General features: G+C 39.4%; 2 protein-coding genes across 3 annotated transcripts; both read right to left on the minus strand.

Moving 5' to 3' along the window:
- Positions 1 to 1346: 1346 nt before the first annotated feature.
- On the minus strand, positions 1347 to 22040 carry LOC110449646. The gene is made up of 10 exons (XM_021496637.1): positions 22006 to 22040; positions 12924 to 12991; positions 8097 to 8342; positions 7348 to 7524; positions 5611 to 5805; positions 4589 to 4802; positions 4194 to 4441; positions 3741 to 3839; positions 2967 to 3030; positions 1347 to 2034 (listed from the first exon to the last, which is right to left on the minus strand). The coding sequence occupies exons 2-10, from the start codon at positions 12973 to 12975 to the stop codon at positions 1917 to 1919; spliced, it is 1413 nt and encodes a 470-aa protein (XP_021352312.1). The 5' UTR covers positions 12976 to 12991; positions 22006 to 22040; the 3' UTR covers positions 1347 to 1916.
- Positions 14548 to 22054, minus strand: LOC110449647. Of its 2 annotated transcripts, none has more exons than XM_021496638.1 (8): positions 21938 to 22054; positions 19179 to 19454; positions 18373 to 18549; positions 17077 to 17271; positions 16403 to 16616; positions 16016 to 16263; positions 15532 to 15618; positions 14548 to 14827 (listed from the first exon to the last, which is right to left on the minus strand). In XM_021496638.1, exons 1-8 carry the CDS (start codon positions 21987 to 21989, stop codon positions 14823 to 14825), a joined length of 1254 nt encoding a protein of 417 aa, XP_021352313.1. In that variant the 5' UTR covers positions 21990 to 22054; the 3' UTR covers positions 14548 to 14822. The 2 variants fall into 2 exon arrangements, with proteins under 2 accessions (XP_021352313.1, XP_021352314.1); XM_021496639.1 differs by having other exon boundaries at positions 19179 to 19434; positions 21938 to 22026.
- Between the last annotated feature and the right edge of the window lie 1838 nt (positions 22055 to 23892).

Raw genomic sequence — 23892 nt, forward strand, 5'->3', positions numbered from 1 at the left:
CTATGTTATGACGTCAAGTGGACGAGGCCTATGTATAGTCGTTGACATCAGGTAGACATGGGTATAATGATAGCCTGCCATTATGACGTCAGCGGGACAGAAATCTAGCTATAGTCGCTATGACGTCAGAGGGACCTAGTTATTAGCATTGTAACGTCAGGGGAATAGGGGCCTAGATATCGTTAAAAAGTGGAAAAGGGGAAGCAATCAAAACAAACAAATCAGAAATCGTTGTTGGATGTTATAATTAATTAAGTGAAATATTAGGTTTTGGGTCAAGCGAACCCCTGCTTCAGCTAAAAGCGCGAAGTAGAGTTTCACATGGATTTGTTTTGGCTGCAAGTAGTCTCCCATGTGTAAAGATGAAGCAATAAAAAGTTATTCGAATGTGTTTTTGTCCGTAACCTGACGCCATGTAACTTTAAATCCTGGATAGCATTTTTGGCGAGTGTAGGTTTTGTAATGTAAAAGTTGACGAATTCAATCGCTGCAGTATTTCCTTCTGTTTGGTTTTTTGTTCCCAGCATTCAAATTTCATCAGGTATAGTTCTGTAAAATGCATCGCAATGTAATGTGTAATTTTATACAACACTTCTTTCGAAAAAAGACTTATAACATAATTTTTCACACACAATGGCCTGTACTCGTGAAACGTCCCGTGCTCACCTGGATTTTGTGCTCATTTTTTGTTACTTGTCAAATGTGACGCTGTCAAATATCAACTATTGACATTCTATTCCAAGTCGCTCAAACTCTTCAAAATAGTGGACAAAACATGATTTTACTACTTTTATAATTGGAATACGAAAACTGGTTAGAGATCAAATTTGAATATCAATTTGTGCATGATAAAAAGTTTCACGAGGACGCGGCCAGGCTTACCGAAATTCGTCACTTTATACAAGCTATCGTATGGAATGCGTTGTCCAATCAGAATAGAATAACCTATAGCGTCATAAGGCATGCAGGTTTTCTGCTCAATTTGGTATACTAAGCTTGATACGCATTTCCGTTATGCAAGCATAAAGTTTAGTCTGAAGTCACAGTTACTGGAGAACTTGTTTTCGAAATGCGCTGGCCGGTCGATGTAAAACTGTTTCAACCTCCCAAGGCGTTTTGAAAGCGTTTTGAATGTCCTAATTAAAATGTTTTGATCAAAAATTGTTCGAATTAGAATTGCATTCAACTTGCGATTTAACTGATAAGTGTCGGGTTTTAATATATTTAATTGGATAAATGAAAGTTTTAAAGAAATTTAATTCCATGCTTCATTATTCGACTTTGGTGTACCCAAATTAAAAATTGAACACCAAGTAGGGGCATTAAAAATAACTAATTAAAACTGGTACTTCTGCGCAAACTTGTTTTTATTCCAAATCTCAAGGTTTAAGTCAATAGAGGAGAAGAATCGAACTCCAATAGCATCTCCTCGACATCCTGCATCAACTCGGGTTCGAGCCCTCGGGAACCCTTATGCCAAATATTAGCATTATGGTACAAAATACTTGCGCGAGTCCAGTTGATGTGATCCGTACGACTTGTATCGTATAAGTTGAACGAATTTGTAACAAACTATAATCTGGCATCACCAATTCTTAATAACCTTCACAATTCAGTATCAAAGGTGTGAAATACAGATTTCCAGTTAGCTACTTGTTAGTGACTAAACCTCTACAATATACAGGCAGACATCTTTTTTTAAACGGTGGCATGTTCAAAAGGTGATGTGCTATCCGTACCCTGTAAATGGCGGAAACAATTAAGACTCCGTGACATTTCTTAAAAATTTATCATGCATAAATGTAACTAGAAAAAACGAATCTGTCATTTCAACGACGTTTTCCAACACCAATTAAACAAATCCAGACAGCACTATTCATTATTGGTACTCGACAGCGCCACCTACTTCCCGTATATTAATATCTAAATTTGCGGAGGATTTTTTCCTTTTCGTTAATCATATTATCCAGTACATCCTGAACCATGGCGTATTCTTTATCCCAGGTCCAAGTAGTTGGCATCAGGGACTTGATCCTGCAATAAACAATAACAGCTTTTGAAGAGTTCTGTTTTATTTAGCTCTTGACAGCCGGTTAATAAAATGTGTAGATGACCGCCATAGCCATGAACTCCTAATGAGAGTGCTATTCTTTTTACCCGCGATACTTTTTGGAATTTAGAGAATCGTTTTACCGATCTTGCACTTATGAAAATCGGATTCCAAAGACCGAATTTGGAAATTTATGTTCGGAAGTTTCTCGGGTTAATTAAATTCGACTTTCATACATGGAGAATACGTTCCGATTATCAAAACTGAACCAGAACTTATCGCGTGAAAAATGATAATTATTATGCGGAAATTATTAACTTGATAATTTAATTTTCAAGATGAATTATAACATACATTTCGCCTAAGGCTTTAAAATACCAAATTCTTTGTATCCAAGACACATTGGTAAATCTGGCAAGCCTAGTCGTTTAGAATAATGTGTGCCCGAGCTTGCCAGCCCCCCCATCCTCGATATCAAGGGGTTACGCTCACATGTCATAGCAAAATGGAAGGCTCAATGTGCTGTACATTGTGGATGAGACGAGGAGACTAGTTTGGTCCGTTGATGTACATCAAAAGAATCTCGGGGTCACGTAACGGTAAGGACCGACAGGCTTTGAAGTCGGGCGTCTCTCCTTTGTAATCTTCAAAGGACAGGTATCAGCCGAGCGATAAGTCAGATTTTTTGTTACCTTACACCAATCAAATAGCTGGCCACGTGCCTTCAATTTTGCTATGACATGTTGCAGGGGTGAAGAGAGCGAAAGTGAGCGTAACCCCTGGATATCGAGGATGGCCAGCCCCAAACCCGATCAAAATCTAATGGTCGCTTGTCTTACGTAGATTTCACAATCCAAAATGTTAGAAAAAAATGAAATCTAGTGCACATTTAACTTTGATCGTAAGGTGTAAATACCTGTTTAGGTTTTCGACGTCTTTCTGGAGGTACATCGCAATTTTTTCAAAGCTCATTCCGGGACCTACACAGAAATCAAGTACAGGTAAAGGGAGGTAAATCAAGTTATTTTCAGATCAAATGTAAATCACACGTATTTAGATTAAAATTTCATGGTAACAACAACTTTATTTTTATTTGCAATAGGCAACAATGCCTTTGTGCTTTACACACATTTAAACATGACAATGGCATGAATTTTTATAGCAGCAAAATAATACACATTCATAAGGAACATATTCATTCACAATTGTAAGCATAAACATAGGATGCAAAGTAACAACAAAATAATGCAAAGCGAAGGATGCAAGAAATTAATTTGATTTACACATTAAACAAAATTTCATGTCTAAGTGCATGAAGGTAGGTAGTAAATTCCAGTTAAGCAATTTTTCCGACATTGAGTTAATTGCCAATATACCAAGGCAAAAGTTATATACGAAAGAAATCTTATATTTAAGTGAAAGATAAAGAACGAATTAAAACCGTGGCACAGGGACTCGACCCCGAACCTGTCGTCATGCTGGAAATCTGTAATCAACTCCAGAATGATCTTATTTTCGTTTTGATTTAGAATTTAACTGGATTTTTTTTTTCAATATGTATACAGAAAATAAGTGGGACTTTCTACAATATTACGGGTTTCACGGGAAATCAAAACGGAACATATACAAGGCATATACGAATACCGGGATAACAAGACACCGGAGATGGCAACACTCAGTATAGGCGTACCTGGAGACGCCGTTCCACTGGGGTTCTGCGTGGGAGGGAGCGGACTGTTGGAGAACATCCGGTTAAACAGCATCACTGTCGTGTTCCATTGTACGTCACCTGGGAAAATCAAAACATGTTTTAATCATTTCAGATTTCACATAATCAATTTGACTGGATGTTTCTGAAAATACCTACTATTCGTAAAAATGTCGTTTTATAAAATTATTACAATACCCAGACAGTTTTTGGACGATAGTATGTCTACTGGATTTTTAACGGACCATCAACACCGGTCATTAGGGCCGATAACAAGTAGATAACACGTATCCAAGTTAACGACATCAAACGAACGAAAAGGTCAATGCCAAAGGTCAACTTGAAAGTAAAAGTGGCTATGGCTGGCGATATCCGTTTGAATATCAACAGTTGTTAGTGACGCGATATACCAGGCCTTTCAATCAAGCTACTTACTGAGACTGCTGGCCATGAAGGTGGGCGGGGACAGAGTTGCTGATGCTAAATATCCTTCATACGTAGCTAGCTCCACCACGGTGTCGTTAACATATCCAAGAATGACATTCACCAATTTCTGAACGACCTCGTCCACAAGCACGGGGTCAAGCTTCATATGAGATGGAGCGTGGGGCACGTTAAAAAGCTCCTGGAATCGATCGGTGAGGAAAGAAACGGCTTGTCCAGATTTGTAAGCCTGCCAGTAACTGCAGAATAAAACAAGGACGTAATGTTATCAACCAAGGAATCTGATCTACATGTACGTGTTTATATATAAACATAACAGAATTGGGAGTCATCAAGTGATGTCCAAATAAATGATTTATTTAAGGTTTTTATTTTAAAGCACATACTTGTTTGCTGTCCAGTTCGCAACCCTCATGTGCATATGAATGAATTCTTGCGGCGTTGTACAACGGAATGCGTCTGGGTAGTTTGCACCAAAGCTGAAGAAATTATTCAGCATCTGTGACGTCGCGTCATTGATGGAGGCGAATTTGCCTTGATGGAATCGCTCCAGGAAAGATGAACTAACCCATTTGTAATCCCGTAAAAATCGACCAAGACCTGAAAGAAGCGTTTAAAACGGCAAATTGTCAATACCTGGTTTACAAAAGCGATACCCTGTCGAGAAAATGTGACAATGACATTCGATTGTTCTAAAAATAGGTGTCTCATTTTGCCCCCAACACAAACACGTCATTTCGCAGCGACATGAAGGTTTAAGGGTGAATGGCATCTAGCCGTGACTCTATGTTGTATCCTGCGTCACTGCAACCGGAAACACCTTTCCACAAGTGACCACAGACGGTGATGACCCTCAGAAAATTTCGACTTGTCTAGACAAGCGACGGCCGAATACTTAAAGGTCGATAACTCCCGATATTGATCTCGTGTTCTCCAATCAATTTACTAAATATGAAGCCGACATGAGAAATTAGTTAATAGGAAGATTTGTTTAATGAAAACATGACATGCCCAAACTCATCTGGCTTGATTAGATCAATTAGATGCTGTTAATGTTTAAATAGCCATTATTTACATTGCATGTTTTAGATGGGTGTGTGGTGCACTTGCCTTTCAGCAAGGCGGCCGGGGTTCGATTCCCCGATCGGACGTAACATGTTTAGGGTCACCTGCCCGACAACTTGGGTTTTCTCCGGGTGCTCTAGTTTCCTCCCACACTAAGACCCCTCGCGCGCTAACATCCGGGCCAACAAGAGTGATTAATATAAGTATATTTCTGGACCTCGATGACACCGTTCCCGAGGTAAAATATGAACGACTACAGATAACTTCTACATCTCCGATGGGTGGTATAGAATCAGTGGTATGCTACCACCAAAAAGAATTTTAAGAATGATAACGCATTTACTTTTGAACTCTTCTTCCTGTAAGGTATGAATAAAGGACTCGTGCACGACGTAGTGGATTCCCCCAAGTAGTTGGCCGGCGTAGTCGAGGATGGTGGAGTTGTTAGAGAAGTATTGGCTCAGTATGACTTCGATACGGCTTTTAAGGGAGGTGTCACGTGGCGACATCATCTGGTCAAGTCGTCGCCTCATGTAGTCTGAAAATTCAAGCAGATTGTAATAACTTCCGTAACAGGAACTCGTGACCTCTCCATACAACAGGACAGGGAGGGGATTTAAGGAGCGTGCGGATTTTCAAGATGTTTATGTCGTATTGAAAATAAACTTTGTTTCGCAAATTTGGTTTTGTTTTATAGGGTTAAACGTTATCCTCTTTACTCCAATGGGTCACGCTCACTTTGGCTCTCTGCAGAGAGCGTAAGTGGGCGCAATCCCTGGAATTGCGAGCATGGGTTAAGGATGTACACCTCTTAGAAGTAAAAAAAATCCCGTAATAAACTTTTGTTCTTTTATTGATTTTTGGAAAAAGAAGATAATGGCATAGTAGAAAATGCAAAAAAAAATGATATGTCCGTGTGTTTGTTTTTGTGGTATGATTGGTCAAACATACCAATTTAACACAATGTGATTTTAGGTAAATTTTTGGGTTTTGACCATTTGCAGAACAAATTCATACAATTTCTTCCAAGTGTGTTATCAGATATGTATGAATGTTTGTAGAATTGATAAAAATATTATTTTCTTTTAAATCATGGAAGTAAAATATCTTAATCTTATTCTTTTTATTCAGAAAGGCGATTTTAGTTAACCCTACCCCTTAATTTTTTAATGAAAACATACACATTTTTTCACCATTTTTGCAGATTAAACACTTGATATAAAAAGTTCTGCTATAAAACTATTTTTAGTATTCAATGAATGAAAAGAAAATGATTTTCTCTTTCTAAAACAGCCACAAAAATGGGGTGTCAGTGTGCTTCCTTTTTTGCCCCATTATTATATGTGTTATTTTTCACCTTTTTCGGGGTCAAAAATCAAAAGTGCTTCAGTTACCCCAATATGTAAAACAACCAATGCCATAAATATTTACTTTTCCACTTAATTGCATAATATTTTAATCATATTGAACATTATAAAGTTGTACAGCAAAATTGAACCTGCTACAATTGAAAATGGTGACACAATGACAATTCAAGTGATCAATCTAGTGTCAAAAAAGGTGAAATTTTGGCCCTTTGTGAAGCGCAAGAAATTCACATAAATTCACTTTTTCAAAATAGCCTCCAAATTGGTAATTGTTTTCGAATTCTTGTAAAAAGTGTTCTACACACAACAGACGTCTGTTTTTTTTGACATGTTTTTCAGATGTGTGTTTGCTGTTAAACCTATCACAATTTGTCAAATATTACTAAAACCCGTTACACCAGATCAAAACGAGACTCGAACGTGATTGAAACCCCAGAAAAGTACATCGTTAACGCCGTATTAACAGCTAAGGTCATGTGATGCATAAATATAAACATTTAAACACGACAGCTTTTACCATAATTATTTTGTTCTTAATGTTTAGAAATTGACAAACTTCACAATGTAAATATCTTGCTTTTGATAACACCAATTGTTTATTTTTTATTAATTTGTCACAGTTAACACCGAGTCGAAGTTATAAAGTTAGCCCTAGTTTTATTTTACTTTACATTAAATGATACAATCTAGTATTGTGTAGTAACGCTACATACACACGAATACTCTCTGGTACATAGTGGTGGTACAGTTTACACGCTTGTCCATGATCAGTCTGGCCGTGTCCTCAATCATCAGGTCCATAGCCATGCGCACGTTCTTCAGATAGTCGAACGTAGTCACAACCCTGGTCATCACTGGTCGCATCTCATCGGGGGAAATGTTCATGGAATCTGTAGAAATAAGATATTAAATTGAATCGCACGCCCCCTTGACACTCGTGTTCAGATATGATAAAAATAAAACCTTAACATGCAGGGCTCTTTTAAAGTTTTTACCGAAAATATTCTTTTCACAATGGGACACCGCACGATTCACGAGTGCCTTTTGTCCCCTTGTGGGCACTAGACATCTGTTAAAATGTCTTATCCTGGTGTCGGGGCCAGAGGAAACTCCAGGTAAAGATACTGTAGATGACGTTGTTCAGATGTCACGTGTCCACATTTGTGAACTCCAATGTAAATCTCCCGTAGTAGAGTACGTACGGCCTGCTGGTGCGACCATCTATTATTAGGAAAACCTACCGTCTTAGACCATTCCTATACGTGAACCTGTATTGATAGACCATCTTTGCCAAGAGCCAACCTTTGGGTTGCCAATGGGTGCTCTTTTACATACAGGTTCGACTACTGGACACATCTACAAGGGAGATAAGCCATGTTAACTGTCCAAAGTTCGATGCTTATAACTGTAATTATAGGCTAAACACACAGCATCAAGTTCATACAATTATACACGTAAATACCTTTTGGAAACGTCGCATTGGGGAAATCCCGGAAATACTGTTCGAGTATGCTTTCCAGGATGGGACATTCGACCAAGTGCTGGTAGAAGTCGATCGGGTTGGGCGATGTTGGATTGACATTTGGATAGTTTGTCGGGTACGAGGTATGCATGGTCCCGATCGCCATATCTCGTTTCTTCGCCAGTCTTCGCAACATCTTGGCAATCGTCAGGGACTTGCGACGTTCCTGAACCGATCCCAAACTTTCTGTAATAATGAACGGACAGTATAAAAAGTTATTTCAAATATTAAAGCTTGCTTTTGATGCAAGAGTTGTCTCCCCTACAAAACATTACGGCGTGTACCACATAGCTATATATAGAAATCTTGAGCATTTTTTATTTTTGTGTTGTCCCGCGGCTCATCAACAATTCGAGTCACCAGGGGCCAAATTACAATATAAAAATACAGTCACAGATACCAAAAAAACTTAACCTGCAAACGAACGGGCTGTAAAGTATATTATATCGCCGTACAGGTAAATTGAAAGTTAATCTCATCAATGGCGCAGACAATTATCAGTTGTTTCAAATCGGCGCATTCGATTATTGATTGTAATATCCGTTCGCAATAGTTAATAGTTACGATATGGACATTATTTTTTTTAATCTTAGTGCTTGGAGACACGATGTTAGGACAGGTTTAGTCGGTGGGGGTTGCCCAATCACTTGCTTGTTCGGCCCCTTTCTGTCGGTAAACACTTCCGTCTTTCCTCTATTGAAAACTCCACCCACTCGCTTTCCGCTTTAGTTTGCCGATACATACCCAAATGATTATTTCCTTCCCACTATACTCCCTACCTTTCACCTAGAACTATAAGGGGAGGTAATGTTAACACATATGATGGAGTTTCCTCCCTTCGACAGTAACTTGCTGTATCCATTTTACTATCGTGTATGATGACTTGTATGCTATCTCACGCAGCATATTTTAAAATAAATGCTTTTAGCTCCCAATAAAAAAATGTAGTTAAAATTGTCCCCATTATAAATCGGATTAGTGTTTATCCGTCAAATTTCACACTTCGCTATATTAGCATTTATCACATACCTGTTGAATCTTGTTATAGTAATATCAGCAATTTTCAGACCACGAAATACAACGTTCTGTATTGCGCATGTGTTATATTCACCTACTAGCCGGAACTACCTTGTCATGACGAACTGAAAAGTTCTCGGTATTTGCAAAAAAAATCAAAATTTATAAAATCTTTGTATCGATATCTACCATATACGGAAGGTATATGATAAAAGCAAGACCACACACTTGTGTATTTCTAACGAACGAAAAAGCACTCGTGTATTGCGCGGCGGACGTATATATTCGTCTGCGCACTAAACCCGTGCTCTCCGATCCGTTAGAAATACAAAAGTATGTGTGTATGTATGTGTGTATGAATGTATGTATGTATGTATGTATGCATGTATGTATGTATGTATGTATGTATGTATGTATGTATGTATGTATGTATGCGTGTATGTGTGCATGTATGTCTGTATGTCTGTATGTATGTGTGTATGTGTGTATGTATGTATATTAGAATATGTTTTAAACCTCGGGTAGTGATAATAGTGCAACATACTAGTATTCATTGTTTACCTCCAGTTTATTAATTTAACATCAAATGCCACCAGTCTGTGATGACTTCTGTTCTGCTACGCTTTTGTACCTTTATTGATTTTACTTATTAAATTATCCTGCGATATTTACTAGCTATTTCTTAACTAGCTTTGAATTTACCTGAATGTTCAATATATGTGCGCAAGGTATTACTATACTATATAAGTGTGGACCCCCTGCTGTGACAGTTAGATCCATCGCAGTATTGAGAGGCGACTAATGAGACATTCCGTAGCAAATTGGAGATTATTCGCATTTACCGGGCCAGATTTCCACATGCAAATGTTCCATGTTTTTGATATCTCTCGTTGACTCACTTTAAATGATAGTGCATCTTGCGCAAGAATAGGTCCTCTACATCAGCGTTCCTTGTCCGCGATGCTCTCAGCTTAATTGCTGCCTTTGGCTGTCTTAAGCCGAGGGGACTATTGGTTTTATATAATAGCTATATTTTCAATTATAGTATATCAGTTCTATCTTCTCGTAATATGATGTATATGTACATGTAACTGTTCTGTTTCACTGTGTCTTGAAAAAGGAGCGGAACGCTCCGAAAATTTGACAACCTAAACTTGTCCACACTGTTGGAATTACTTCTTTGCCCCATATACTATATACATATATATATTTATAAATAACATTTTCACGATTTTTTACCGCCATTTTGTATCGGATCAGTTGAATAAAAGTGAAATGGAACACATTAAAGATAGGATTTATCTAAGAAAATTGGAAATAGTAATAAAATACCACTGATTAAAATATATAATGCACAATCCTTTAATAAAGACTATAAATATAGTAAATATAGTTAAAGATGTTATTTTAAGAGTGATCTCCCCTGAAAAGATGCGTCATTTCTAAAGAGCCGTGGCGGAAAACTACCCGTATTTCCCTAAAGTCGGCATTTTTGAAAACGGAAAAAAATATTGATGACTAAATAATTTTTGGTAGCGAAAAAGCATGGAATAGATATAAAACCAATTGAATATGATTTTTTGAACTGCTGAGATAGTCGGTATTGTTAATATAATACTGCAAATATAGCCATATTCACTATATCTATGAAAGTGACGGGGTTTCGCAGACTTAAAAATACTTTCCAATACTGTCCCATTCCAGGAACCAACTTTTGAATAAACTTTTCGATTCCGTGATGTAATAAGCGAAAACAAATCGTATGACGGAAAAGTGGTCCTCCTTTTGGAAAGTGCTCAAAACAGGGTTGATCAAGTTTTTCAAAACTGCGACAGATGTTTCTTAGGTTAAAATAGTTTGTATTTCCATATAAGTATATGTCCGATGTAGCCTAACGTGTAACGCAGTTAGCTTGTGACTAGCAGGAGTGAAAGGTATAGGTTCGATCAATAAATCCCTGCACAATAATGTATTTATTGTTTGAACAAACAAATGATGCCGAAATACAAAATATGGAATTTTTGGGTCAGAATAAAATAAAGGCAAAGCAAAACAAGAATTACGCGTAATAATATGTGTTGCCTGTCCCGCTTTGTCAATATAATAAACATTTGACATAGTGCATAAGGAAATGGATTATGGTTTTGCGTTTAAGTCCAGAAATTTCAGGTTTTATCCAAAAAAGTGAAGAAATCCATGAAATGTTTTGAGAGAAGTATGCTCTACTACCCATGGTACATGTATGATTGAGGTTTGGTTGGTCTAGCTCTTATACTTTGTCAGATAGAGCCTATTATGCAAGAGCTAAACGCAAAACCTTAACGTTGAGTTTTTTTCTAAGTCCAGAAATTTGAGGTTTTTAGCCAAAAAATACAGCAATCGTTTAAATGCTAGTAAAGAGTGTAATGCATTCAGCTATACATCAAAAATCGACTATGACATAACACCTACCTCGCATTTTTCGATACATGGATTATTTATTGAACCAAATCCGCTCTTATTATCACCAACAGCTGCTAAATTCCGTCAGTAGAGTCCTCAGTTTACAATCGTTCAAAATGCCCCACCTGATCACGAGCGGACGCCATTTTTGTATGTCAGGGTAGTGACTAATCAACAAAAAGAGGCGGTCCGGAAACTTTCTAAACAAGAATGATATAATCCGTTTTCGGTCCGGATAGGTACGGCTTGTTGATTAGTCACTATCCAGACATACAAAAATGGCGTCCGCTCAGGTGGGCACCTTTCACTCACGTCATTATTCGCAGCCGCTGATGACCCGCCAGAACGCAAGGAATGCAACCCGATATCTTACTCACCGGACACCGTTCTCAAGCGCCTCATAATAGCCTGTATAGCATTATGATCTACGTTTATATATGAGCTTATGCGTTTCCCCGACCTTAAAACCCGTTTGATCAAATAATCGTCAGAGGACACATTTTTCTCTCATATCCGGTCATGTATGAGCGTGACGTCACTGTCTCAACAATGACGTGGCGTCAGTAATTTTGAGAACATCGATACCGCAATGCGGCAAAGGCAAGGTGATGAAATTAAAACATTTTAAGATATATTTACCGTACACGTTAGAAAGAAGAGATTATTTTTTCTACGCAAACCCTTTTTGCAACTATGAGGTATGCTAAATCTCGCTGACCAATTAGTTTTCGTCAAAAAATGCTCAGGGGGAAAAAATGATAATTTTCAAAACGGTAGCCAGTCCAAACGTATTTTCATGGTTTCTGAGCTTATTCTGGTAATTGAAATGGAAGAATACTATTTAACGTCCAAGGATGTAGGATAGGGAAATTCCACCCTCGGGATTTTCAAATATGGCAAAACCCTCGGCAAAGCCTCGTGTTTTACCAAATCTGAAAACTCCTCGGTTGGAATTTCCCTATCCTACACCCCTGGACATGAGTCTTATAACCTGCGCCACATCAACGTATCTTAGGACCATCTTATACGGTTAATAACGACATGATCTCAAAATCTATACCGATCCGTTTTTCCTGATCTTGATAATCAAATGATCTACCCATACCACTACATCTGTGCAACTATTCTTTTGTCGTAGCGTACGTCACGGGCATTTGTTTCTGTCAATAAAAAAATGAGTAGGTTGTGGGTTGTTTTCTCATGACTATTCTTATTGGCAGTACCAAATGCCTGTGGCGTACGTGTAAGCAAAGAAATTACAGTAATAAAATAAGTTTTGTACGTAAAATTAGTTTTTAGTTCACTTACCTTGTATCACACAGAAACACGCCACGATAACCAGCCATGTTGTCACGCCCATGTTGTCTCCTCTGTACCTGTACAGTCACCTACCTGTCCCTTCACGTACAAAATACCCGCCTCTTTATAGCCCAGCTGGACATGCGCGGGGTAATTTACAACGTCATACATGGTAGTCTCGTTCAACCAGACGCTTGATGAGTTGTAATTCAAGACGTAGCTTGCGCAGACAGCAAGAGTCTTGTTGAACGAGACAACATACATGGCGAAAAGGTCACAACGCACGTGCATTTCGGGACGATGACAGACAAGTGTTCACGTACCCCGTCAATCGGGAACCGTCGTCACTTTCCGTAAACGAGAAGATACTTATTTTCTCGTTTACGGAAAGTGCCGACGGTTCGCGATTGGTACCCCGTAGAAAGTGTTAGGGCAGCGTTTTACATTCACGACACAGTGTTTACGGGTACATATGTAATAAGAAACTTGGCAAAACTCCGGAACGAATAAACTACTCGATACCTATAACTCGAGGGAGGTTTTAATTTTCTATCTTTCTGATATTTTTCCAATACACAAGTTTCCTTTTTGAAGTTTCCTTTTTTGAGTCTCAAATAAAGTAATGCACAACCTGTATCATTTAGGTAACTTAGGAAGCCCGAACAGTTGTTCTCCTAGGGAAGGGCTTTTGGGGAACTAAACATGTTTTTTGTGTGTGTAAAAAGTACTAATGGTAATCTGAAAAAAGCAGGAAATCTCTTATTTATTTTTCTATTTCACAATTTCCTTTCCCGGGCTACGTACTGACCAATTATACATATTTAATCCACATTTTGACCCGTTTTATTTCTAGAATATTATCTATCAACTTAGTAGCATCAAAATACTGGACCAGACACTAATACTGGACCAGACCCTGCAACACAGGACCAGACCCTGCAACACTGGACCAGACCCTGCAACACTGGACCAGACCCTGCAACACTGGACCAGACCCTGCAACACTGGACCAGACCCACTATATCACTGGACCAGACCCACTATAATACTGGACCAGACCCACTATAATACTGGACCAGACCCACTATAATACTGGACCAGACCCACTATAATACTGGACCAGACCCACTATAATACTGGACCAGACCCACTATAATACTGGACCAGACCCACTATAATACTGGACCAGACCCACTATAATACTGGACCAGACCCACTATAATACTGGACCAGACCCACTATAATACTGGACCAGACCCACTATAATACTGGACCAGACCCACTATAATACTGGACCAGACCCACTATAATACTGTACCAGACCCACTATAATACTGGGCCAGACCCACTATAATACTGGACCAGACGCACTATAATACTGGACCAGACACTGTATACTGGACCAGACACTGTATACTGGACCAGACACTGTATACTGGACCAGACAATGTATACTGGACCAGGCACTGTATACTGGACCAGGCACTGTATACTGGACCAGACTCTATAGTACTGGACTAGATACTGCACCAGACGTTGTAATAGTGGACATCTTTTTAAAAAGGTGGCACGTTGCACTGCTGTAAGCGATAACCGTAGTCTGCAGATGGCGAAAACAATAACGACTCGGTCACAATATCTTAAAATTTATTATGCATAAATGTAACAAGAAAAAACGAATTATAGTGTCAATTTTAACGAAATTCAACGAAGTTTTCTAACAAACAATTAACAAATCCAGACAGCACCGTTCATTATTGGTACTCGACAGCGCCCCCTACTTCCCGTAGAAACCGGCCGCCGGTACGCCGTTAATGAACACCCCCTTTTCGTGTATCATATTATCCAGTTCTTTCTAAATCGTGGTGTATTCTTGATCCGAGTCCCAGGTAGTTGGCATCAGGGACTTCATCCTGCAATAAACAATAAAAAAAATTGCAGAGTTCCGTTTTATTTAGCTCTTGGCAGCCGGTTAATAAAATTTGAAGCCATATGGGAGTTGCTATTCTATTTACCCGTGATACCTCTTGGAATTTAGATAATCGTTCTACTTATCTTGCACTTGTGCCAATTGGTTTCCGAGGGGCGGGGCCCAGACCGAATTTGGAAATTAATGTTGGGATGTTTCTCTTAATTAAATATGACTTTTATGCAAAGAGAAACCGTTCCGAAATATTAAAACTGAACCAGAACTTCTGACGTGAAAAATGAGAATATTTATGCGGAATTTTTTAACTTGATAATTCAATTTTCAAAATGAATTATAACACACATTTCGCCCAAGACTTTAAAATACTTGTTTTTTTGTATCCAAGACATATTGGTATAAATGGAGCGTCAAGTTCGCCCGCCCCAAACACGATCAGAACAAAATGGTCGTCCCCGAAATAATGTATTACTTCCTCTTACGTACATTTGGCCTTTCATCGGTTCAAAATGTTACTAATTTATTAACAATTTAATAGAAAATTATTTTCACTCTGTATACAGAAAATTGATGAGACTCGCTACCATAACAGGGGTCTCTCGGAAAATCAAAACGGAACATCTATAAGCCATATTCGAATACCGGAAGTACAAGACACCGGAAATGACAGCGAGTATTACAAAGGCGTACCTGGAGATACCGTTCCAATGGGAGGGAGCGGACTGTTAGGGAACATCCGGTAAAACAGCATCACTGTCGTGTTCCATTGTACGTCACCTGGGCAACAGATACGGAAATGTTATATAGGAAATTCATATAATCCATTTGACTGAATGTTCAAGAAAATACCTACTATTCGTAAAAATATCGTTTTATAAAATTATTGCAATACCCAGAAAGTTCTTTGACAATATTATGACTATATATGTAACATTAAGAACATACGAGGGATATTACTGGATTCCTAACGGCTCATCAACACGAAAGATATCATTAGGGCACATACAAAGTAGATAGCACCTGTCCAAGGAAACGACATCAAACGAACGAAAAGGTAAATGACAGAATTATACTTGGAAAGTAAAAGTGGCTATGGTTAGCGACATATTGAACAGATCAACAGTGTTTTTTAGGTACGAGATGAACCCCCCGGGCTATAAATCAAGCTACTTACTGAGACTGCTGGCCATGAAGGTGGGCGGGGACAGAGTTGCTGATGCTAAATATCCTTCATACGTAGCTAGCTCCACCATCGTATCGTTCATGTATCCAAGTATGACCGTCACCAACTTCTGAATGGCCTCGTCCACAACCAAGGGGTCAAGTTTCACAGGAGAGGGAGCGTGGGGCATGCTAAAAACCTCCTGGAGGTGATTGGTGAGGAACGCCACGGTTAGTCCGGACTTGCGAGTCTGCCAGTAACTGTAGCATAAATAAACTCGTCAACATTTACAAACAAGATATAACGAAATCGACTAAGAAACATGATCCACAAAATTGGAGTAATCAAATGATGTCGAAACAAATAATTAATTTAAGGTTTTGGTTTTAAAGCACATACTTGTTTACCGTCCTGTTCGCAACCCTCGTGTGCAGATGAATGAATTCTTGCGGCGTTGTACAACGGAATGCGTCTGGGTAGATCGCACCAAAGCTGAAGAAATCATTCACCATCTGTGACGTCACGTCATCGATGGATGCGAATTCGCCTCTGTGGAATCGCTCCAGGAAAGATGGAATAACCCATTTGTAATCCCGTAAAAACCAACCAAGACCTGAAAGAAGAGTTTAAAACGGCAAATTGTCAATTACTGGATTTCAAAAGCGATACCTTGTCGAGCAAATGTGAAAATCAATTGTTTAAATAGTTTTTCCTTTTATCATCAAGACGAACACACAACTTCGCAGCGACATGGCGATTTAAGGGTTAGTGATATCAAGGTCCGACACGGAGACTTAAGGATGTATCCTGCGCTACTGCAACCGGAAACACTTTCCACAAGTAATCGCCAACAGCAATGACCATCGGGAAACTATTGAACTCAAACACGGATCAATTCACTAATACAACCGGCATGAGAAGTAAATGAAAACAATTCTGGACCTCTATTACACCGTACCCGAAGTCAAATGTGTACACTACAGATAACTCCTACACTGAACATCTCTAATTGGTGGTAGAATCAGTGGTATGACACCCATCAAAAAGAATTTTAAGAATGATAACCGACTTACTTCGGAACATCTCTTCCTGTAAGGTATGAATGAAGGACTCGTGCACGACGTAGTGGACTCCCCACACTAGTTCTCCCGAGCGGCTGAGGATGTCGGGATTGTTTGGGAAGTACTGGTTCAGTATGACTTCGATACGGCTTTTAAGGGAGGTGTCACGTGGCGACATCATCTGGTCAAGTCGTCGCCTCATGTAGTCTGAAAATTCAAGCATATTGTAATAACTTTCGTAACAGGAACTCGTGACCTCTCCATACAACAGGACAGGGAGGGGATTTAAGGAGCGTGCGGATTTTCAAGATGTTGATGTCGTATTGAACATATACGGAGTTTCACAAGTTTGGGTTTTATTTTGTAGGGTAAACGTCATTCTCGATACTCCAGGATTTACTCTCTCTGTAGACAGCCAACGTGAGCGTAACACCTGGAGTATCGAAAACGGGTTAACGTCATATTAACAATTAAGGTCATTTAAGGACAGTTGTTTCTCAAGTACGCGTGCATTGTGTTGCAAATATAAATGTTAATATTAAACACGACAGCTTTAACCATAATCCTTTTGTTCTTGAATAAAGCTGAACAATTCAACGTATATAATTTTTGACAGACTTCAATGTCCCTGCAGGTAGGGCGTAAGAATTGTACCTGCTGCCCCCATTGCATGATCGTAAGAGGCGACTAAATTTGGGATCTTATCTTTTCTCTTCTTTCTAAACAAGTTTCTTCTTCCTAATGTCTCCCTTTACAATGCCCCACTTTTGGCCTTTAGTTCGCCCCTGTGAGGAAGGCTTTGGGTTCTGTTCCCTGGCCGACACCAGATACAAGACATACCAGAGTCTGTAAAAATGGTAGTTACTACCCCTGCTTAACGCTCAGCAATTAAAGAGTGGGCGACTGGTTCGCCCGTTGTCAGTATAATGTGAACGGGTGGGGTGTCCTGCTGGGCGTCTTCGGCAGTATGTTTAAGTGAGGTAGCACTGAAAGTCGGCATCAGTTCCACGCTATCACAAGGAGACAAACACGAACATATCGCAGCCTCCCAAAACACACACGCATGCAACCACGCATGCATCTTGCGCACAGGGGAGGCCGTCCTTGAATGACCATGGCTGTTGATAGAACATTAAACAATACTATACCAAACCAATGTAAATATATTGCAATTTGTGGGTACTAAACTGTTTATATTCTATCAATTTGTCACTGTAACCACGATTAAACTTCTAGTAAAATTAGCCGTAGGTTTATCTTTCTCTACATTAATGATACAATCTAGTATTGTGTAGTAACGCTACATACACACGAATACTCTCTGGTACATGGTGGTGGTACAGTTTACACGCTTGTCCATGATCAGTCTGGCCGTGTCCTCAATCATCAGGTCCATAGCCACGCGCACGTTCTTCATATAGTCAAACGCAGACACCCCCCTGGTCATCACTGGTCGCATCTCCTCGGGGGAAATGTTCATGGAATCTGTAGAAATAAAATATCAAAATGAATCTCACGCTCCCTTGACACTCGTGTTCAGATTTGATGTTATACAAATAAAACCTAAACATTCCAAAAAAACAACAACGGGAGTCCTCTTTTCACAACGGGACACCGCGAGATTCACACGTTAAACGAGATTCCCTGTGATAGTCCTTGCTCTACCTTAGAAAGATATTGTGGCCCGACTTTCCTCTGGCCCCGACACCAGACTACGCCATTGTCTGGTGTGGGCACTAGACATCTGTTAAAATGTCTTAGCCTGGTGTCAGGGCCAGAGGAAACTCCAGCTAAAGTTACTGTAGATGCCGGCGTGTTCCGATGTCACGTGTCTACATTTGTGAACTCCAATGTAAATCTCTCGTAGTAGAGTACGTACGGCCTGCTGATGCGACCATCTTTTATTAGTAAAACATACCATCTTTGACCACTCCTATACGTGAACCTGTATTAAGAGACTATTTGTGTCAAGAGCCCACTTTTTGGAATGTCATTTATATACAGGTTTGACTGTATTTGAAATATCTACAAGGGAGATAAGTCATGCAAAATGCAAAAAGTTCGAAGCTTACAGCATCAAGTTCATGCAATTATACGCATATACATGTAAATACCTTTTGGAAACGCCGTATTGGGGAATTCCCAGAAATACTGTTCGTGTATGCTTTCCAGGACGGGACAATCGACCCAGTGCTGGTAGAAGTCGATCGGGTTGGGCGATGTTGGATTGACGGTGGGAAAGTTTGTCGGGTACGAGGTAGGAATGGTCGAGGTTAGCATGGACGGGGTCCAGGCAGTTGATGCTGGGTTAACTCGTTTCCTGGCCAGTCTTCGCAACATCTTAGCAATCGTCGCGGATATGCGACGTTTCTGAAACGATCCCAAACTTCCTGTAATAATGAAGGACAGTAGAATTATTCTAAATTTGGCCAAATTATATACTATGAAATAGACTCGCAAAAATGCAAACTTACTTAAAACAATGTCAAAAATGCTTTAACTGTAAAGTGACAGGCATTAAAAGGATACTGTTCATATGATGTTGCAATATTTTACTTTCTTGTAGAGAATCGGCGCATTCGATCATAAAATGTAAACGAGATGGACATGGTTGTCAATGGCAACCGAAATACATTAGTAAATAATTCTCATATATGACCTAAAGGTTTCATCACTACCACTTTTAAGAATTTGTTTTAGTGATGTCCTCCATTTGTTAACAAGAACAGTTTCAGACAGCACAGCTCGCCTATTTAGGATATATAAGTTATTTATATCAATAGCAATATATGCATTGCAACAGGTGGTTTATGCGAAACAACCGGTTTGTCCGTTTTTAAATGTAACAATTCCGGGTGTAAATCCTGGCGGACCTGCAAATGTTCATTTCTTGTCATCAATTTTTATTGACAAGATTTCATAGTCAATTGGATAGAGTAACGGGGAAAGCCTATATAAATTCTCTCCGGCAAATGGCCAAAGTGTACATATACAGATATTGGCAGACTTGGACCAAATGTTTACGCAGGCCTTGCAAGGCTTTGTCAATGTTCGCCTGAAAGCAGCATCAGACTTCTAGGGCCGACATTTAATAAACGAACAACTCTCGTCCGACTGGTTCAACCGTTTAAGCGAAAACGGCCCTGGTAATTAATATAAACTGGTATTGACAGTTTGAGTATCATTTGTTATACAAAATAGGAAACCATACAAAACATGGGTTACAGCAGAGACATATAAAGCGAATTTTGCAATATTCCGTCTTTTCGTATTGCAGAGTTATCTTCTCTTGTGAGCAGGTATTGCTTGTTACGTCATTTGCTTGTGAGAGTAACGTCATCAATTTTTGAGAAAACGACGTATTTTTTTCACACAAACCAATGACAATAATACAAAAGTTAGCCGTGTTGGCCCCTAAAAAAAGGGGTTCAGCACTGTTCACGTCCCATATAAATATCACAACCTTATAATGGCCAACAGCCTTTAACTGGTGATTTAACACGGTCTGAAAAAACTTGCTCAAAACCTGACCTGAAGTGGAACGCCGGCGCAGACGTAGACGCTGGGAAGTTTACATTGATTTATTAAAATAAAAATTCTGGTGAAGAAAATCTTCATTATATGCTTGAATATAGTAAATAATATTGTTTTAAAAAGGTATGAATGGCACCAAATATATAATTATTCCACGCCATACAATCAAAACGCAAATACAACAATTTCAAACAATTCAGGCATTCGTGTTGAGTCGGCAATGCATCAACTTTAATTTAGTTCTAGATTCGGAAATTAACAAAATACATGTCATAACGGTCGACAGTTTGAGAAACTAATAAAATATTTAAGGGGAAATAGGAACGGTCGGGAATAGGAACCACATGTACATTTGTATTTGGCCTTCTTAATACCGTCAATACTATATTTATATGTATTCATGTAAAAAATGTGGATTAATAAGTTGCCTTACAATGCAAGCGTCAGCTGTCGGGAATTCCCTTTAGCTAAGCGGTGGAGCATCGGGCTGGAGAGCCAAGGGTCGCGGGTTCGAGCCCCAGGGACGGCACTATCTTTATCCCTTTTCGTCGCCCTACTACATTCATATAATGTAATTTCTATCGATTAATAAGGATTATCTTTTATTCTGCAATTTGTCAACTTGCCTACACATACGATACAAAATAAAGATAAAATGAGGGAACTTTGTATACCGAGAGGGTAGAAATAAAAGGCATCGAGAAGTACTGTTATAATGTAGCACTTACAATATAATATAAATATAAACTTTATTTTACGACAATTATGAAACCATAAAGTTGCATGAACAATTACCCAACACGTAAGCAACAATCGGTCTAGAAAGTTCGCAGCGACGGAAACCATCAAGTAGCCCGAACACAAATTACCAATTAAGAACAGAGTGCGCAAACGGACGGACGGACACCGACAACCAACAACATCCCACGTGCCGTCATGATTTAGTGTTGAACACGTGCCTTTTATACATTAAAGCATAGTGCAGTAAATTGTCGCTTAATTTCGCCGTTACATTCTGTTTAAATAGTCTAGGATATCTTAATAGTTGTGTAAACTCCGAGGGATACACGAGTATAATGCTATCTAGGCGTATACAGAAATACTTGCATAGCCGTATACATCTGAAAGGAAAGTTCGCTATGGGATACAAGTTCAATTATAACGCGAAGCAAAATCTATAGAAAAATGAAAATTGAATAAAAGTGGCGATGGTGAAAAACTACTCTTGTAATAGCATACGTGTATCTGTTCACCCTATTTCGTTATATAAGCAAAAGAAATGACAGTAATGAGAAATCAAAATAAGTTTTATATGTAAAATTAAATTTTGTTTACTTACCTTGTATCGCACAGAAACACGCCAAGAAAACCAGCCATGTTGTCACGCCCATGTTGTGTCCTCTGTACCTGTACCGTCACCCGTGGCTTACCTGTCCCTTTTACGTAAACTAACTACACCTGTGTGGTACCCACTTCTTATATGGCCCGGCTGGACATGCGCAGAGTAATTCACAACGTCATACGTGGTGAAAAGATCACAATGCACGTTCATTGCGGGACGGTGACAGGCGCGTGATCATGTACCCTGTTGACCGTAGAAAGGGCTAGATCAGCGTTTGACATCCATGATACAGAGGTGCTAGGTCAGCGTGTTACACTCGCTCAATACGTGGTGTTTTAAATTACAATGTATCTTCATTTTCATAGATGACGATTCAGTTCCTTTTTTTAGTCCTAAAAATAAACCATGCACGACTTGTGTCATAAGGTAACGTAACAGTTGTTCGCATAGATGAGGGCTGCACTGTAATACTAAACCAGACACTTTAATACTGGGCCAGACACTGTAATACTGGTCCAGACACTGTAATACTGGAGCAGACACTAATACTGGCCCAGATACGGTAATACTGGACCAGACACTGTAATACTGGACCAGACATGGTAATACTGGAGCAGACACTAATACTGGACCAGATACTATAATACTGGTCCAAACACTGTAATACTAGACCAGACACTAATACTGGACCAGACACTGTAATACTGGACCAGATACTATAATACTGGTCCAAACACTGTAATACTAGCCCAGACACTAATACTGGACCAGACACTGTAATCCTGGACCAGACACTAATACTGGCCCAGACACTGTAATCCTGGACCAGACACTAATACTGGCCCAGACACTGTAATCCTGGACCAGACACTAATACTGGCCCAGACACTGTAATACTGGACCAGACATGGTAATACTGGAGCAGACACTAATACTGGACCAGATACTGTAATACTGGCCCAGACACTGTAATACTAGACCAGCCACTGTAATACTGAACCAGACACTGTAATACTGGACCAATCACTTTAATACTGGACCAGACACTGTAATACTGGAGCAGACACTGTAATCCTGGACCAGACACTGTAATACTGGACCAGACATTGTAATACTGGACCAGCCATTGTAATACTGGACCAGCCACTGTAATACTGGACCAGACATTGTAATACTGGACCAGACACTGTAATACTAGACCAGACACAGTAATACTGAACCAGACACTATAATACTAGACCAGCCACTGTAATACTGGACCAGCCACTGTAATACTGGACCAGACACTGTAATACTAGACCAGACACAGTAATACTGAACCAGACACTATAATACTAGACCAGACACTGTAATACTGGACCAACCATTGTAATACTGGACCAGCCACTGTAATACTGAACCAGACATTGTAATACTGGACCAGACATTGTAATCCTGGACCAGACACTGTAATACTAGACCAGCCACTGTAATACTGAACCAGACATTGTAATACTGGACCAGACATTGTAATACTGGCCCAGACATTGTAATACTGGACCAGCCATTGTAATACTGGACCAGACATTGTAATACTGGCCCAGACACTGTAATACTAGCCCAGCCACTGTAATAATGGACAAGACACTGTAATACTAGACCAGCCACTGTAATACTGAACCAGACATTGTTATACTAGACCAGCCATTGTAATACTGGACCAGACACTGTAATACTGGACCAGCCACTGTAATACTGGGGCAGACATTGTATTACTGGACCAGCCACTGTGATACTGGACCAGACACTGTAATACTGGACCAGACACTGCAATACAGGACCACCCACTGTAATACTAAACCAGACATTGTAATACTAGACCAGCCATTGTAATACTGGACCAGACACTGCAATACTAGACCAGCCAATGTAATACTGGACCAGACACTGTAATACTAGACCAGCCACTGTAA

The sequence above is a fragment of the Mizuhopecten yessoensis genome, unplaced genomic scaffold (assembly GCF_002113885.1).
Source record: "Mizuhopecten yessoensis strain PY_sf001 unplaced genomic scaffold, ASM211388v2 scaffold4743, whole genome shotgun sequence".
Classification (NCBI taxonomy): Eukaryota; Metazoa; Mollusca; class Bivalvia; order Pectinida; family Pectinidae; genus Mizuhopecten; species Mizuhopecten yessoensis.